The sequence below is a fragment of the Acomys russatus genome, chromosome 32 (assembly GCF_903995435.1).
Source record: "Acomys russatus chromosome 32, mAcoRus1.1, whole genome shotgun sequence".
Lineage (NCBI taxonomy): Eukaryota > Metazoa > Chordata > Mammalia > Rodentia > Muridae > Acomys > Acomys russatus.
In genome coordinates this window covers 36,678,115-36,695,488 of record NC_067168.1, presented here as the reverse complement: position 1 = coordinate 36,695,488, position 17,374 = coordinate 36,678,115, and the positions used below count along the sequence as shown (strand labels likewise).

At 54.2% G+C, this 17,374-nt stretch overlaps 2 protein-coding genes across 2 annotated transcripts; one reads left to right on the top strand and one right to left on the bottom strand.

The window, feature by feature from the left end:
• The first annotated feature begins 259 nt into the window (after positions 1-259).
• Tmie (transmembrane inner ear) lies at positions 260-8,406 on the top strand. The gene is made up of 4 exons (XM_051140737.1): positions 260-799; positions 3,889-4,006; positions 7,001-7,150; positions 7,775-8,406. Exons 1-4 carry the CDS (start codon positions 545-547, stop codon positions 7,873-7,875), a joined length of 624 nt encoding a protein of 207 aa, XP_050996694.1. The 5' UTR covers positions 260-544; the 3' UTR covers positions 7,876-8,406.
• A 1,622-nt stretch (positions 8,407-10,028) lies between these two features.
• Positions 10,029-15,619, bottom strand: Prss50 (serine protease 50). Its single transcript, XM_051140730.1, is given in 6 exon segments — positions 10,029-10,291; positions 10,568-10,734; positions 11,546-11,832; positions 12,801-12,963; positions 15,173-15,463; positions 15,466-15,619. Coding segments are annotated over 6 exon segments (1,299 nt in total). The 3' UTR covers positions 10,029-10,054.
• Between the last annotated feature and the right edge of the window lie 1,755 nt (positions 15,620-17,374).

Here is a 17,374-nt window from a genome sequence, read left to right as displayed (position 1 = left end):
CTGACCAGATGCGGCTGGCTCCTCCCACAACACTGACATCTGGCTAGCTCTAACCATACTATCCCTGGTTGTTCTCCATATTCCTCCCCCCCTACCCCCTCCTTCTGCTCTGGTGTCCAGGGTGACCAGAGCTGCCTCTGGGCAGGAAGCCAGCCCAGAAAGCCCAGGACATCCCTCAGTGCCTGTCACCATGGCAACATGCCTGCTCTGCCCTTCCCAAGTCCAGTACCATTTCCCCCCCAAACTCAGGACGTCAGAATAGGAAGGGCCTCCTAGATCAGTCGATTTCAGCCCCTCCCCTTGTTCCAAGTAGAGAAACTGAGACCTAAGGGGGGAAGAGCAGGGGGTGGGGAGGAGGGGCTCTGTTGATCAAGGACCTACCCGCAACCTGTCTTTCTCTCCCTGCTCCCCCTACCTCAGTGTCCTTGGGGTGGAGTGGGAGGTCTAAAAGTCAGATAGCAGGGTGCCACCCACATCTACCCTCACCCCAGCAGTGATGGCGCAGGTGGTGTCCCGGGAACCTGACACCCAAGATGAATAAATAATGCAGACTCAACTGCCTGTGGCCAGAACTCTTCGCCCGCTGCTACCACCATCGTCACCGCTTGCCCGTGGCCAGGGCCAGTCCCCTGGTAGCCCTGTGCATCAGCCCCTCAGCTCCCAGGACCTGCACCAGAGCGAGAGCGCAGCGAGGCAGGAGAACATGGCCGGGAGGCAGCGAGGCGCGGGCCGCCTCTGGGCGCTGGGCGGAGCCGCACTGGGGGCTTGCCTGGCGGGGGTCGCCACGCAGCTGGTGGAGGTGAGGCACCGCATCACGGGGGTGGCGAAGGATGCTGGCACGGTCTAGGCAGGGGCCTGCGGGTGCGGGGAGCTGGCTCTATCACTTCATTGTGCTTGGTGGTGGTGACACGGCCCCTTTGCCCTTCACGCTCAGATTCACTCACTAGTTTAATTGTAGAGCGGGGCCTCAGACATCAGGGAAACGGGAATCTCTGTGCCTCCGTGTGTAGAGGAGGAAAACAGCCTTGCCAGCAGGTCTTTGTTTTCCTAGAGGATGGGTTTTCTTGACTTCTAGTCTACTGGGGCATATTCAGACCCTGGATTTAGGGCCTGCTGGGGGAACCGGCCTTTCTTTACAAGGCTCCTCCAGGGCCCCTTACCCAAGACAGGACCAGGGACTGGAAAGATCCAACTAGGTCCCAGTGATGCTGGATCGGTGGAAGGTTTCTGAGCAGACATGTCCTTTAGAAGAGAGTAAGTGAGAAAAGGGCACGGAGTGGGAGAACTGGGAGGAGACAGCCCAAAAAGGAGGTGGAGAAAATGGATGGGGCAAGCTGGCCAGGTGCCTGGCTGGGGCCACCTGCAACCTCTCTTGCTGGAGGTAGCAGAACAGTCTCAGAGGTCAGGAGCTAGAGGCAAAAGAGTGGGGGGGGGGGGGGGTTTGCGAGCCAGGGCCAAGGAGAAGTTGAGGGTGGAGGCTGCGTAGACATGAGTGGAGTGGAGGCCTGGGAGGCAGTTGATAAAGGACAAGGTTAGGATCCAAGACAGAGCCAGTTACACTCAGAGGGACATAGCTTTGAAGTGGTGACTCTGAGGGCAGCACCCCAAGGTACAGAGAACTGTACCACCGTAAGGATGTTTCCTTCTGCACCTGACCAGGGAGTCAGGTGTCGGCCCCAGTCTCTGTAAGGGAAGCCAAGCTGGCTTAAGCCCCATGGGGCACACGAAGGCCTCTTACCAACTGCCCAGAGGCACCCCAGGCACGGAAACTGAGCCGTCCTCAGAGCAAAGGCAGCAGCGATGGGCAAGTCAGTTCTGAGGCAAGGAGCCTGTCCATTCCTAGGAGCTCAGCAGTGGACATCACATTTGGAGTCCATCTGCTTACATCTCAGGCAAGGCCTAGTCCTTTCTCCCAAGGAAGCATGAGAAATACTATGGGCAGGGCCAGGATCTGTGTCACTTCTCAGCCCAGCCCTGCAGCATTCTTCTCCACCAGGCTGTACCTCTAGAGGAGGCGGGGCCTCCGTGATTCAGAGTGTCTGTCTTTGTCAGGGTCTACCATAAGATGCCTGACTGTCGCCTGGTACCCTCTAGCCTATACCATGATCAGGATCTTCCAGCCAGACAAGCCAACACACCAGGCCTGGGAAACAGGGAGCAGTCACGACCAAGCCCCTAACTCCGATGCTGCACTCATGAACCTAACCACATACACACTGCTCCAACCGCACATATGATGCCCTCTGCCTGTGTGTGTGTGTGTGTCTGTGTGTGCGCACATGTGTTTCCGTGTGTGTGTGTGTGTGTGTGTGTGTGTGTGTGTGTGTGTATGTCTGTGTCTGTGGTGTCTTCCCACCCCTACCCCCCACATGCCTGCCCTCCATGGGGGTTTCCCAATCCGCCAAAGGGGTGATACTGGCTTAGTGGTACTTTATTGTCAGTTTTGCCATCAGGTTGGAGAGTCCCCGTAGGCAGCTGGCACTGCCCAACTCCAATAACAGGGAGAGAAACTGAGGTCCAGAGTAAAGAAAGGAGTCCCTACCCCTCGCCTCCCTAGTGAGCAGAAACGAGCTGGGAGTCATGTACAAGTCAACAGCCCAGTGATTCTGTGTTGGTTAGCATAGTCGGTGATCCCCCCGCCCCCAACCCCATGAGAGCCATCTGCCCTGTAGGTGGCAGCTGTGATGTGAGGATGTACCTGGCTCCTGGTAGGTGCCTATCCATGTTTATATGGACCACAGTGGGGGGGGGGGTGAGCAGGAGAGAGGTTGAGTGACAGGTGGCTTTTCTTTCTTGGACAGCTACATGGCACACGTCAAGCCTGTCCTTACCGATCACTCAGGAGACAACAAACTGTGTAAATGCCTGGTCCTACCCCTTTGTTTGTCCCTTAGCCAAACTTTCTGACAGAGACAGGATTATATATCTCTTTCTGGTTAAAAAAAAAAAAAAGCTAGGCTCAGCCGTGTTCCTGTAGACACTCGGGACAAAGTAATATAACCTAACACTCAGGACAGGCTGAGAATGGAACCAACTTGGTAGAGTGTTTGCCTAGCACACACAAAAATCCAGGGTTCAATCCCCAGCACAACATCTATAAACACACACACACACACACACACACACACACACACACACACACACCCCGGACAAAGCCATAACTCCAAAACACCCTGATCAGTGATGTCCCCTCGTTCCCCCAGAGAAAACTGTATTTTCTAGAACCACAAGGCAGGATACTATTCTTTAACGCCCTGGAGCATTAGACCAGACACATCACTGTACCTTCTAGAAGCCACAGACATGATGGTGTTCCTAAAGCAGGAGCCCACAGAGTCTGTCTCCTTCTTAGCTGCACTTACATACTTTTAGCCACCTGGTGGCGCCATGTTACTATTTTTCTATGCCTATCCTGGCAGGCCTAGCCTTCTGGGGGCATGGCTATCAGTGAGCAGGGGCAGGAGCTAGTGTGGAGACACCTGTATGAGGAGGGTCTTACCCATGTAGCCCAGCAGTACCGCTCTATTGGGAAGTGAGAACAAAGCCTGTCCACTAGGGCAGAGCACCTGGCCCATGAAACAGGCCTTGCCTTGTCTCTGGCCTTGGTCTTGAGACCCCCATCAAGCTGGCAAGGACAGGCTGTCCACATTTGCTCCTTTGAGCTTTGTTTCCCCAAGCACCAACCACTCTTCTAGTCCAAGTCGCTGGTGCCACGGTCTGGGAACTCTGATGACTGCTTTTATTCTAAATCTGGGACTTTCTGAGGTCTAGGGTGGTGGTTGTAAATGTCTGAAACATTTGGGGATTCTAAAATGTGTGGGCTGAGTCCTTGCTGACCCCATCTCAGCCTGCTGTGTCTGGCTCACTCCTTTCTCTCTTGACCCACAGCCCAGCACGGCCCCACCCAAGCCCAAGCCACCCCCACTGACCAAGGAGACCGTGGTGTTCTGGGACATGCGTCTGTGGCACGTGGTGGGCATCTTCTCGCTCTTCGTGTTGTCCATCAGTGAGTAGCCATACCTTGCCCTCTCCACCCCACTGCTGGAGGACCACAGCCCTTCTAGCACCCCTGGTCCCTCCAATACCCCTTAAGTTCAGAGCAGCAATTCAAGTAGGCAGTTCAAGTAGACCAGGAGCTCACAAGAGGCCCACAGTGGTCCCTGGCACCTCCTCACTCACACAAAGTCCCTGTGGAGAGCTGATGGGCCAGTGGTGACCCAAAGGTTTCTGCTGGACCCAGGGAAGGAGCCACATGGCAATTATGCTAATTATAGGGGACTCCAACTGAATGCAGGACGTGTCATCTTTCCCTATGGCTGGCCTTCTGATGCTTTTCTTGCCTTTTGGCCAATTCAGAGAGCCCACACCCAAGGGGCCCAGCAAGGCCAACCTCCGCCAGAGGCTCCCCAGCCGCCCAGCAGATGTGGCTTCCAGGCCCCTGCAAGGCCTACCTCCTCAAGTGCCATTTTTCAGAAATGATTCAGACCTACTTTCTTTCAAAGCAGAGGGTCTGTTCCTCTCCTCAAGTCTGGACTCTTTACTGATGCAAAGACACAGCTGGGTGCGGCTTGGCATGTGCCCCCTCGCCTCTCTCCCAATGTGAAGGGGAGCGGTGGGGGAGGGGGTTGCGGGGGGGGGGACGATAACAAAGAGTTGAATGCAAGGCAGGCCAGGTGGGAGAGAATACCAGGCCACAAAGCAAGGGCAGGAGTAAAGAGAAAGAGGAAACCCAGCCCACTCACAGTGGCCCCACAGAGGAAGGCTCTTCTGGGCTGTGGATCAGAGGAAGGGTGGCTGGGAGGGGACTCTAGAGGGGGACAGTATGAACAGAAGGTAGGAAGGAAGCTGGCCTCTATGCCAGGTCTCAGATAAAACCTATGGGACATCACCAAAATGCACTTAAAATGGAGGCTAAAGTGACGCTTGAGTTCCAGTGGTGGCTTTGCCAAGAGATCTGGGTGGCCACAGAGAAACCATCCAGATGCGAGGGGCTCTGAAGATGACATCTGATTTGCACATGCTTCTCCTGGCACCCAGAATATCCTCTCCAGAGAGAGCACTCCCTCCTCCCAGATCTGACTGCGGCCCAGAGAAGGCAGCTCAGTGATGGCCCCAGACAAAGGTGTGCCTGCAAGCTCTCCTGCATCCTGACAGAGACCACCCTTATCAAGAGGCAGGGCTGGGGAGCAAGCCCAGAGCGGCGAAGGAAACAGCTCTGGGGTACCCCCACCTCTGAGGGTAACAGCTAAGGACCTGAGGACTCTCCCAGGCCCCGCTCTGGGAGAATGGTGGAGGTGCCTGGGGCCGCACCCGAAGTGTGCAGTCGGACTGAAGAGCTATGTGGACACCATCCGTACAGAGCACCCCACCCACTCTAGAATGGGAAAGGGCAGGAACAGAAGGTCCCTTGAGCAGCAGGTCAGCGGCACCTACCTTCCATAGCATGGCTCCTGGGAGTGACAGTAAGAAAACATCTCTGCTTCCCAGACTGCTTGGACCCAGGCAGCTATAAGTGGAGCATCCCCCCACCCCACAGATCCCCTCAGAGATGGGAAGCAGGCTAAATAAACTGCTCCTGGGGGTCCCCTGCATTCCCAGCTCTTTCCTGGGTCTCAAAACCCCAAATCCTTAGCTATTCATTTTCTTTGAAGAGAAGCAAGCAGTATGTTATCCCTACTCTAGTTGTCAACAGCCTCTTCTGAAGCCCTGGGCTCCCAGGACCTGCCACCCACCGCATGGAGCCTCAGCAGGCAGGGTCCTGAGGCTGCCATTGAAATGGCTAGGAAAGGTGACCCAAGCCGGTAGGATAATCTTGACTCCCAGGAATCCACACAGGGGTCTGAGAAAGACCAGGACAAAGCACTACGGGTAATAAAAAGACCATTGTTGGCTCAGGTATAACCCCAGAGAGCCATATACTGGGGCCCTAGTGCAGCCAACCCCTGCCCACCCCCAGCATATTCCTGGATCCTGGGGGCTCCCAAAGCCAATCATTCAGGGACCCAGTCTTGTTCCCAGCAGTGGGCATATCCCATCCTGTTCTGCTGCTTCTCCTATTCGAAAGTCTGGGTGAGACAAACGGAACCAAATAGTTGGCTCAAGGTACATTGCTTTGGTTGAACAAGATGACCCTAGACTACCTAGGTCTGATCTATTTCCTCAAAATAGACCTGGCTTGTCATGTCTGGGCCCTTCTTCACCTCAGTAGCCTGCCAGGAAGTTCTGTCTGGTCATATTATTTATAATAGGAACCAGCCCCACCCCCTCTCCAGGGGCTGGGGCCCCGCAGTGGTCAGATTGTGGGAACCTTAGAAAAATAAACTCGGCCCAGCCAGCCAGGTCCTGGCAGCCTAGCCCTGTCCATCACTAGACAGGCCAGCTCCGTGCTCTGCCCAGTTGACGTGGGCACAGCTGCCTTTAACCAGAAAAACACTATTAGGATAACTCCCTCAGAAGTCAATGCCCAGGACAGGGTCTGGGCCTTCTTACCAGTTTCTTCCCTAGCCGGGGTTCAAGGCTTGTTCTCAAGGAGGCTGAGGAGGATGCAGCCCCATCCTTGCATGTTTGAGGTACCTCTGCCTCTGTGATCAGGTGGCTGGAAAGAGGAACCTGGGACATCTTAGGGGCACCCATAGAGGTCAGAAGCACAGGGTGATCCTATGTAGCTGTGGCTAGCACCATACCTAAAGCCTTCACTTTACCCTCCCCAGTACCCAGTGTGACCAGAGACTATCAGGCCAAGACTGGCTATAGAATTTGTGGGCTAGTACAAAAACAAAAACAAAAAACAAAAAAACAAAACCAGGCTTACCAAGTTGCTAAGGATTTGACAGTAAACCGTTAGACCTAGTGCAGGCCATGCGCAGTTGGGTAAAGTGAGATTCACTCTGAGGAGGTCATCTTAGGCTTTTGCAGAAGACATGCCTACGCAGGAGTTAGGGGTACCACTTCATCTGGGTGAGGCCTTACACCAGCCAAACCTGCTCTGACATCCATACAGTCATCACTCTGTGCTGTGTCTTCAACTGCCGTGTACCACGGACACGGAAGGAGATCGAGGCTCGGTATCTACAGCGAAAGGCAGCCAAGATGTACACGGACAAGCTGGAGACTGTGCCTCCCCTCAATGAACTCACAGAAATCCCTGGAGGTAAGTGGACTCCAGTCCCGTCGAAGCCAGCACTTGAACCTGTAGCCAGCCAGCCCCTCAGTCCCACTGTTCTCATTGACTCTGTCTTTGCCCTCTTACTACAGCTGGTTTGGAGAAGGACTGGGCACTACCCCAAGAGGCCAGAGTGCAGAAACTGGTCAGAGCCAGGCAACTAAAGAGAGCTTGTTTTCTAGCAGGAAAACTGGGGGGTGGCTCTGTCAGTAAGGTCTCTTCCTAACAAGCTCTAACACTCACATTAAAATAAAATAAAATAAATTCCTAGTATAAATCCTGTCGCTGTGGAGATGGTGAAAAGAGGTTTTCCCAAAGCTCACTGGCTGGCTAGTCTTGCCAAATGGGTGCGCTCCAGGCTCAGAGAGAGACCCTCCTCCCCCAATGCCCCCCCAAAAAGGTACAAAGCTACACAGAACATGCAACATCAGTCTCTGGTCTTCTACACACACACACACACACACACACACACACACACACACACACACACGTGCACTCATCTTCACATCCACGCATCGCAAATAAAAAATATCTAAGAAGGGCAGGAGAGGAGTGGTCCTGCAACCTTTCCCTGTCTCACCACTGTTGGCCTCTCTTCCCCCATCTCCTCAGAGGACAAGAAGAAGAAGAAAAAGGACAGTGTGGACACGGTGGCTATCAAAGTAGAGGAGGATGAGAAGAACGAAGCCAAGAAGAAAAAGGGAGAGAAGTGAGGAGAGTGTCCTGCAGGTGGCAGCCGGGGCTCCCAGGCCCTGAAGCACAAGTTTGGGCCAGGATCCAGGCACCAGGACTCCATGTTCATATGTGGACCGCAGAAGCTTTGGTCTGAGGAGAAGCCAAAGAAAGCCATGGCCATTACCGCATGGCTCAAAAGATGTAGGGACAAGACTTCACGGGAGTGTCCATCCTGGCCTCTGTTCCTTCCACATCGTCAGTCTGGGCACTTCTCTCGGGCCACTGTCCCTCTTGCAGATATAGAGTGGCCTCAGACTCTAGTCCCCACCCGGAGAGGCTTCTGACCCACCCTTTTTGCCAGGGGCAGAGGTGTCTATGAAGGACTCAGAGGCTGGCAGTTTAGGAGGGCGGGGTTGAACAGGTTATGTGTGAAGCATGGAGGGAGGGCAGAAGGGACACTTGTGACACGAGGGACTCTCTGACATAGCTAGATGGCAGACCTAATAGCAAGGACGTTGCCCCAAGCTCGACAGGAATCTGTCCCTGGCTGCCAAAGTGGCCTCATTATCAGGAGAGTCCCTGGCCTGGCAGATGCCAAGCTCTGAAAACAAGGTGTCGGTGTGATGGGGCTGAGGCCGCTGAGCTGCTGGCACAAGGCCCAGGACCTAAAGGCTTCTGGCGTAGGGGTGGGGTCTGAAAGACGCAGCCAGCGTGGACTGATCGGAAGGCCTGGGTCTCCTCGTGGGAATCAAGAAACACTTAGGAAGCAGGGCAGGGCATTGCCTTTCCTATGGCCAGGACTCGTGTGGATCAGGGCAAGAGGCACGGTCAGCCGTCTGCCTGCCGAACACAGCGCTGTGCAGTTCCTCTTCAGCCACGTCCCCTGCCAAGATGACAATGATTCAAACGCCACTGAGGGGCTGATGCTAGAGAAGAGAGATGTGCGAGGCGCTCCCAGCATCAAAATGAGGAGCTCCAACCAGGGCCGGGGACTGAGACCCTGGGAAGACCTTGCAGGTGGGAAGCCTGCTAGAAAGGTGGCCTGAAACGGTTTGTAAATAAAGTTGGGGGCCTTCTCAGCCCCGGACATATAAAACTTCATCCTGAGATCAACTCTACTCCTGCCCCATGCTTTGCCAGGCCCTGGAGGATTCCTGTAGAAGGTGACACAATAATCTATAATAATAGGTTCCTCAGACAAGCCTGAAGTCCTCGCCCTGACCCCTGACACACACACACACACACACACACACACACACACACACACACACACAGCCCAGAGGCTGAGGAGCAGTTGCAGCCCGCACCCCCATCCCACCAAGTGGACAGACATTGAGGAGGCTAAGCTGAGCTGTCCTCCATCCTATGTCATGTTCTCAGCAGGCCTCTGATGGTTTGAACCTGGCGCTGGGACTCCCAAGAATCATCCCTCATTCCTGACCTGGTCCCAGATCATCATCCTACAAGGAGCATGCCTGGGTGGCATGAGGAAGGAGTACTGAGGGGGTGCGGAAGGGATCCCAGACGGCCCGTCATGGAAGTAGATCACTGACAAGGCAGGTGCAGTTGGCTGACCTCTACCTTCAGAGTCCAGTCTATGGGCTCCTTCTCCCCAGACAGACCAGAACTCCTCTGGGTAGCAAGGCAGTGGAAGTCCAGAGGGGCTGAGGCCACACAAGGTCACTCAGAGTAGCAGCTGACACAGCCTCATGATGCAGTGTGTCTGTACTCCCAAGTCCTTTGTGTCCCTGCGCCTCCAGGGGGGAAGCAGGACTAGAGAGTCATAGAACTCTATGGAGCTTTGGGGACAATAATCTAGAAAGTTCTGGCCACTGGCCAAAAGGAAGCCAAGACCAGGGAGAGTCCAATTTCCACTCAAGCATCACAGAAGGGACATGTCACTGTCTATATAGGGGTCTGGAAGGGAGGTTCCGGCAGCCCCAGCTTCAGCCTGGGTAATACATCCCAATTTTCCTACTGCCCCTTCACACGCGCCCTCTGCTTTCTGCAGGAGTCACCCCAAAACCTTTAGAGGCTCTACACTCTTCAGTATAAGTGCCCAGGGCCCCTCACCCACCCCATTGTGTATTCCCGCTTCCCACTAGAGCAGGCTCAGAAAGGAGGCAATGTGGGAAAAAGAAGTGTTTAATCTCTGCTCGCCCCTGCTGCTGGAGCACCACCCCCACACTCTGGAAGGCAAGGAGAGACCTGGCAGTGTCACAGAGTGCCAAGAAGGCTGAGGAATAAAAGGAAGGCCAGGAGCAAGGTCCTGGGTGGGGCTGGAAGGGCCAGGGCCTCCCCGCTAAGGCGGTCCCAGATCCACGGCTGGTAGGAGGAGACCTGCAGAAAGATGGGCGGGGCCTCGCTCTTCTTGCAGCCTGGGCCCCAGCTCATCATGCCTACCAGGTACCATGTGCCGTCTGAAGAGCAGACCAAGGGTTCACCAGTTATCTCCTGTAAGGAAGGGGGGAAATGGAAAGGGTAAGGGAGGTGAAGCCATGCCCGAGGGGGACGTGACCCCACTCAGGGAGCCAGCCCAGGATGCTTCCCACCAGATTCTTTCTATTTCCTGCCCCCCTAGTATGAACATAGCCGGTAGGTGCTCCTGACCCAATATTTCCTCCTCATAGGACACTCACGCCTCCACGCCCCACTCCCGGCCAGTCTCTTCCCCATCTTACCCAACCCACCCCCTTTTGGAGTCTCTACGCCCCTGTCCTTGGTCCTTACATAACAGAACTTTTCCCTGTTGGTGTCCGAGGCGCAGATCATCTGCTGGGTGATGATCCGCACCAGCCAGGGGATTCTGGAGAACTTGTGGTAGAAGTGTTCACATTTCCTGCTGTTCAGGATGGAGACTTCCTTCTCCTGAAGGGACCGGAACTGGGGCCACATGCCTGGGGGACAGGTTTCCCCCCCCCCCATTCAGGTTTAGGCACTGGCTATGGCCCACAGCCACCAGCTCTGTCTTGTTTGCATAGGTCTCCGTGGCTGTGGGTATTTTCCCCTCTGGCCAGCGGGTCTTGAGGTTGCCCCCATACAGAGACGCCAGAACATATAGTCCACTCTGACCTCTTGGCTCTGCTGGTCACCTTCCAGGTGCCTGCCAGCGCTCTCAGGGTGGGGGAGGGGAGCCTTTCTTTTCAATGCTGTCCCTAGAGCCTCTTTCTCACTAAACTTCCCCAGACCCCCACTCGCCCCAGCCCCAGCCCCACCCCCAGATCCAGTATTATCTTTCATCGCATCCAAAAATGTGTCTGAGCTCCTGGAGCACAGGAAGTTTCCGATCACTCCTGGAGAGGCCACAGAATGGGCTGTTTAGGGGGTAAATTGGGTCCTTGAGGATACAGTGCATTGGTGGCGCCATAAGAGGGGAGGTGGGGAGGTAGATATTTCCAGAACCCATAAGAAAAGTGATCGATCCCTTGGATGGGCATGAGAAGACATGCCTGTCCTGAGGGCCTTGCTCCTACACTGGTCCTGAGACTTCAGGGCAACAGTGGTTCCCAGAGGCCTAATTGACCATGACATGTTTGTTCACTGACAAACCCTCAAGGGGCAGACTTTTCAGAGATAAGAAACCAACAGAAACGTTCCTGGACCAGTCAGCTCTTTTTAAAAGGTACTCCAGAAATGTCTGTCCGTGGGGTGCCCCAAGTCCTCTCTCCCCATCATGCCCCTTGGGATAGGGGCATGGCTCTTACTCACCATCAACCTTGGGATATCCCCAGCCTGTCACAGTGCAGAGAGAACTGTCCTCCACCACAAATTCCAGGTCAGGCAGGCAGATGGGCCACACATATTTGCTGTATTTGAGCCCCCACTGGAGTTTGAGGAGGCCAATGTCATTGGTCCGGCCAACCCAAGACCAGTAGCGCCTGGGTTGGTACCCGCTGTTTATAATGATCTGATGTACTGGCACGTCTGAGCTGGTTCTTGTCTTCTGGTCAATCCATGGACTCCCCACCCTCACAGTATAGTTAACATGGTGGGACCTAGGGAAACAGGGTGAGTGTCTTTCATCAGCTCTTGCCCCCAACCGTGCCTCCATACCACTGTGGCCTTCTAAGAAAACCCAGGCAGGCCACCTCCTGCTTCAAGGCCCCCTGAACCTCCCTTCTATGGCAGAGTCCTGCACACACCGTGTGGCCTTCTTCATCGGGTGGAGGAGAAAAATGGAGACTCAAAGAAGAGCCATGGCCCGCTCAGGGATGTACACTTAGGGATGGTAGAGTTGGGATATGGACCCCATTCCTGCTAGTCAGACTCTGGGTTTTTAACCCTATGTTGCACCTCGGAAGATAACAGAGCCCCTACATATTGACCATGGCCTGGATCTCAAGCCACCTCCCACCGCTTGAAGTCACTTATGTCAACCTGGAGCGTGCCTTCACTGGTCAGTCCTCAAGGGAAACACAGATGCTACGCTCAGGAACTCCCAGGTCCCCAGGACACAGGCACACCTACCCTTTTGTCCCCAATTCAATTTCTGTCCATCTTCTTGTCTCTAACCCACTTGAAGGGCTCTAAGCCTCTCAGTGGAACTATAGAAACTATTGGCTGACAGAAGGAGAGAGAGAATAATGGGAAGCAAAGAGTGTGGAATGAAGACCTAGGCTCCTCCCCTATGAAGACCTCGGCTCCTCCCCTATGAAGACCTCGGCTCCTCCCCTATGAAGACCTCGGCTCCTCCCCTATGAAGACCTAGGCTCCTCCCATATGGAATGACGTGCAGGACTGAAGGGAAGGTAAAAGGGTACAGTAGGGTGGGTACGCACTGAAGGCCGAGCCCCAGGAAAGGAGCCTGTGAGACTCAACCCTTGCTCAGAGTGAGGATGAGGCTGGGCTGGCTCTGTGGGCTCCACACAAGACGCAATTGCTACTTGACCCGCCCCCTGGAAGACTGACTGTGTCCCTGGCATTCCAAATGCCTTTCCACCCACCCACCTGGGCCCCAACTCACTGGGTCAAGCAGTGGGCCACAGTCAGCACCCACTGGGAAGCAATAAGGATGCCAGCACAGATGTGTGTGCCGTTAGACTGCACACTGACCATCCACGGCCACCGCCGAGTCATGGCTTCTGGGTCCCTGAGAGTAGGGTCTGGCTCGTGGGAGTAGCCACAGACTAAAGAGGAAGAAAAAGGCTTGATGAAGGATGATGGCTCTGTCCCTGTTCCCCCGCCCTCCAGCCTCTCCAGCCACCCACCCGCACCCACCCAGTCTTTTCTCCTGGTCACTATGAAATGATGTTATTCACCTATGGACACCCCCAGCTTCATAAAAGCCCAGTGTTTTCCACCCTGTTTCCTTGTTCCGACAGCTTGGGTCCTGGAACACCCCCATGGCTAGCCTAGGGCATGACTTAGCCAGAACCTTCACAAATGCACCTGTATTTCTTCTATCTGGTTGCAGACTGCTCTCCCTACTTGACCCAATGTCGGCTTCTGTCCCCTCTCTGGGAATCCCCTCTTGTGATTTATGGAGTCAGAGATAGATGACCCAACAGTAAAACTCGGGAGATCCAGCCTTAAGCTTTATCACACACCTGTCTGCCAAAAGCTACATGTTTGTGATACCAGATGCTACCAAGTGCTGGTGAGAATTCTAGGCCATGATGTACCCTCCTGCAGAGGGGACTGCCAACTGCTGAGGGCACTTTGGAAAAAGCTTTGAAAACTGAACATGGAGGCTAGAGAGATGGCTCAGTTGTTAAGAGCGCTTGGCTGCGCTGGTTGGCGATGGGCGCATGCATGCCTTTAATCCAAACAGTCGGGAGGCAGAGGCAGGCAGATCTCTATGAAATTGAGGCCAGCCTGGTCTGCAAAGCGAGTCCAGGGCAGCCTGGGCTACTGAGAGAAACCCTGTCTCAAAAAACAAACAACAAAAAAGAGCACTAGCTACTCTGCTGAGGTGGAGGAGTTGGGCTCCCAGCATGCACATGGTGGCCTACAACCAGTTTGGGGGGGTATCTGGTGTCCTCTTCTGGCCTTCAGAGGTACCAGGCACATAAGTAGTGCACTGACATGCATATTGGCAAAACACTATATGCATAAAAATAAAATAAATTAAAGAGCCCATACCTGCCTTCCAAGTTATTTCCACTCAACTATTTTCTAAACAAATCAGTAAATTGTGAAACCAAGTAAATGGGCCCTGGCCAGAATATTCACATATTTGTTTATATGATACTCAGCTAAGAGACTGTCAGACATACCACACAGAGTACCTGGATGCCTCCTGCTAGACCTTTTGAGGCAGTTAAAGTGATGGCATTGAATGCCAGGATAATAACTATTTCTTATGTGGGTCTTAACTTCAGACCAGTTCATGTGAAAGTACATTGGCGTACTGGTTAGGTTTAATTGTCAACTTGACACGCATGGAGCCATCCCTGGTGAATTGTCGAAATCAGATTGGCCTGGGGGTAATTCAGTGGAGGAGGGGGTTGTCTTGGTTATTTTTGTTGTTTTTAATTTTAAATTTATTTGTTTATTTTGGTTTCTCTTTCTTTCTTTCTTTTTCTCTTTCTTTCTTTTTTTCCAGAGTTTCTCTCTGTAGCCCTGGCTGTCCTGGACTCGCTTTGTAGACCAGGCTGGCCTTGAACTCACGAGATCCACCTCCCTCTGCCTCCCAGAGTGCTGGGATTACAGGAGTGTGCTACCACGCCAGGCTTTGTCTTGACACTGAATTGCACAGCCCTGTGTGGAGTGGCACCATCCCTAGGCAGGTGGTCCTGGGCTGCATAAGCTAGCTAGCTAACCCTGGTCCTGTGAGCTTTCTCCATAGTTTCTGCTTCAGGTTCTTTTCCCTGGCTTTCCTCAGTGATGGCCTGTGACCTGGAAGTGTGAGCAAAATAAAGCTCCCCACTCCCAAGTTGCTTTATCACACAAACATGAAGGAAATGAAAATACCAGGTGTATCTCGAAGACACCTCAAGAAGTCTCTCCCAGACCCCTTGGTGCTGAGCTGTGAGGTCTGGCCCGGGAACCTGAGACAGGTCAGAGGTGGGCCTGCAGCTGCCAGAGAGCCATCGGGCCAGCAGCCAGCTCTGGGCACCTGAACACCACCCTCCAAGTCACCATTCCCTGCTCTGGCTTTGATTTTCTCGCCCCCTATGTATTTACCTCACCTTAGTGGAAGGCCTGTGAGCAAGGGACCCTGAAAGGCAATTGCGGCCAAGTCCCTGGCCCAACCTTCAGCACTCGACAAACGGCTGTACAGGGGAGTCCCCTTCCACCTACTCTCCTTTGGACCCTTGATATCCCTCGACCCTTCAGTCTCAGGCATCAAAAAAATCCGTATGAGCTCTCTGACCACTCCTGCCCAGTACTCACAGGGGAGCTTGGTGGGTTTCGTGCTAAGAACGCCCGCAGCACTTGTGGTCGTCGGTGGAGTCTGGCCCTGCCGGGGAAGGCGAAGCCTGTCTGAGGGACAGGTGGCTCTGGGGCCACAGGAGACTCCAGGCCCGGTCGGGACTGTGGTGGACAGCGTCCTCGGGGACTCGCCTGCAGCCAAGCAGCCTGAGGAAAGAAGGTCACGGAGGAGCCGGGTCAGAGGCTGCCAGGGTTGGGCGTGTTGGTGAGGGCGCTGGTGGGGGGGGGCGGGGGGAGGGCGTCGGGGAGGAGCTCACCTGTCGGCTGCCGAGGCAGGAGCAGCAGCAGCAGCAGCAACAGCAGGAGAAGGGTGCGGGTGTGGGTGCGAGTGCGGGTGCGGCGGGCCCCAGGCACTCGGGGACCCTGAGGGCCCTGCCCACGGACCCCTGCCCAGCACCAGGGCTCCATTGCGCCGCCGTTAGCTTCCTCCACAATGGCGCCCCCCACCGGGCGCCTCAGGACGCTCTGGCGCTCCTCCTTGCGTGGCGCCCCCTGGGTGCCGTTCGCTGGGGCGCTCCTGCAGGCTGTGTCTGCTCCCCTGGCTGGTGTCCTTTCTCAATCTTGTGGGCCCTTTCTCTGGGTCACTTTGCCTCACCTCCGCTAGTTTCTAAGCGTCGGAGGTACACCCCCAGCAGCAGCAGCAGCGGCAGCAGCAGCAGCGAGAGGAAGGCCAACCAGACCTGCCAGTCCCCCTACGCCCCTCTGCTGACACCCATTCCTCTGCCTTGAATGCTAACAGCACAGGCCATTGTCCCAGGGCACCCAGATGAAGCTAAGGCAAATGCTCGTGTAGGCCGGGCTGGTCTCAAACCCACAGCAATCCTGCCTTGGCCACCCGTGTGCTGGGATGATAGGTGTGAGCCACCAAGCCCGACCTCAATAACAGTTTTTAAAGGCTGCAACGCTTGAACCAGTGTGCTATCTAGATCCACTTACTGAGAATAAGGGAGATGTGATGTTGTCCCTTGGTCAAGCGCGAGGGCAGGTTACTGTGCTTGGGCATTTGAGGAACATGTTAATGGTTCAGCAACACAGTTAATGCATTTTTAAAAAGTAATGGAGAGGGGCTGGAGAGATGGTTCAGAGGTTAAGATGTTCTTCCAAAGGTCCTGAGTGCAGTTCTCGGCAACCACATGGTGGCTCACAACCATCTACAATGAGATCTGGTGCCCTCTTCTGGCTGGTAAGCACACATGTGGGCAGAGTGTGTGAAAATAATGAGTAAATAAATCTTAAATAAAAAAAAAAAGTAATGTAGAGTACAACTGAAGGCCTTGGTACAAGGATATTGACTGACTGACTTTTTTTTTCTCTCTTTTTCTAATAGACAAAGTGAAAGTAGGATCAAGTTGGAACAGTCTTACTTTTGTTGAGGCCTATTCTCTTGGGAGAGTAGGCAATTTAGTGCTCCGATGCTGGAAAAAAGCAAACTGCGCTGCCTTGTTTCTGACCTCCCAATAGGGCAAGGGAAGCTCCTGCTCTGAGGCGGCAGACCTAAGGTCACTGATGGAGGTAACCAGAGCAGCCCTGGAGCCCAGGATAGTCACTTCACACATCTCTAAGCAGACATCCACAACCCTAAGTCCTGCCAGAAGCGGAGAAGGATCTGGAGATTCTCAGAGGAAAGTTAGGGGTTGGCAGAGACCAGAGGCACCAGAACACAGCTGGTTGAGGCGAGTCTGTGATCTAGCCTTAGAAAGCCTCCTAGAACTTAGCCCTTACAGGAAGGGCCTCAGGAAATGTTCTCTGAGACACAGGGAAGGGGCCTTGGGAACATGGGAGCTACAGAACTGCTGGGTTCACAGAACAGGGATTTCAAGTCCCAGTCAGCATCAGGCCAGAGAAATGGACTAGTAGTTAGCAGTATGCACTGCTCGTTCAGAGGGCCTGAGTTTGATTCCCTGTAGCCACACTGGGTAGCCCACCACCACTGGGGGGAAATCTGACACTCTCTTGTGCGCACACACACACACACACACACACACACACACACACACACACACACTATTTTAAAAGAGGAAACTACAGGGAAGAACCTCCCAAGGTCACACAACACACCGTGACAGGCTGCCTGAGAAGCAGCCAGGCTTTATGAGGCGAGTGTTCTAAAGGGCTTTGGTCAAAGTCAAGAATGCAATAACTTCAGGTGGCTCGAAAGGCTCA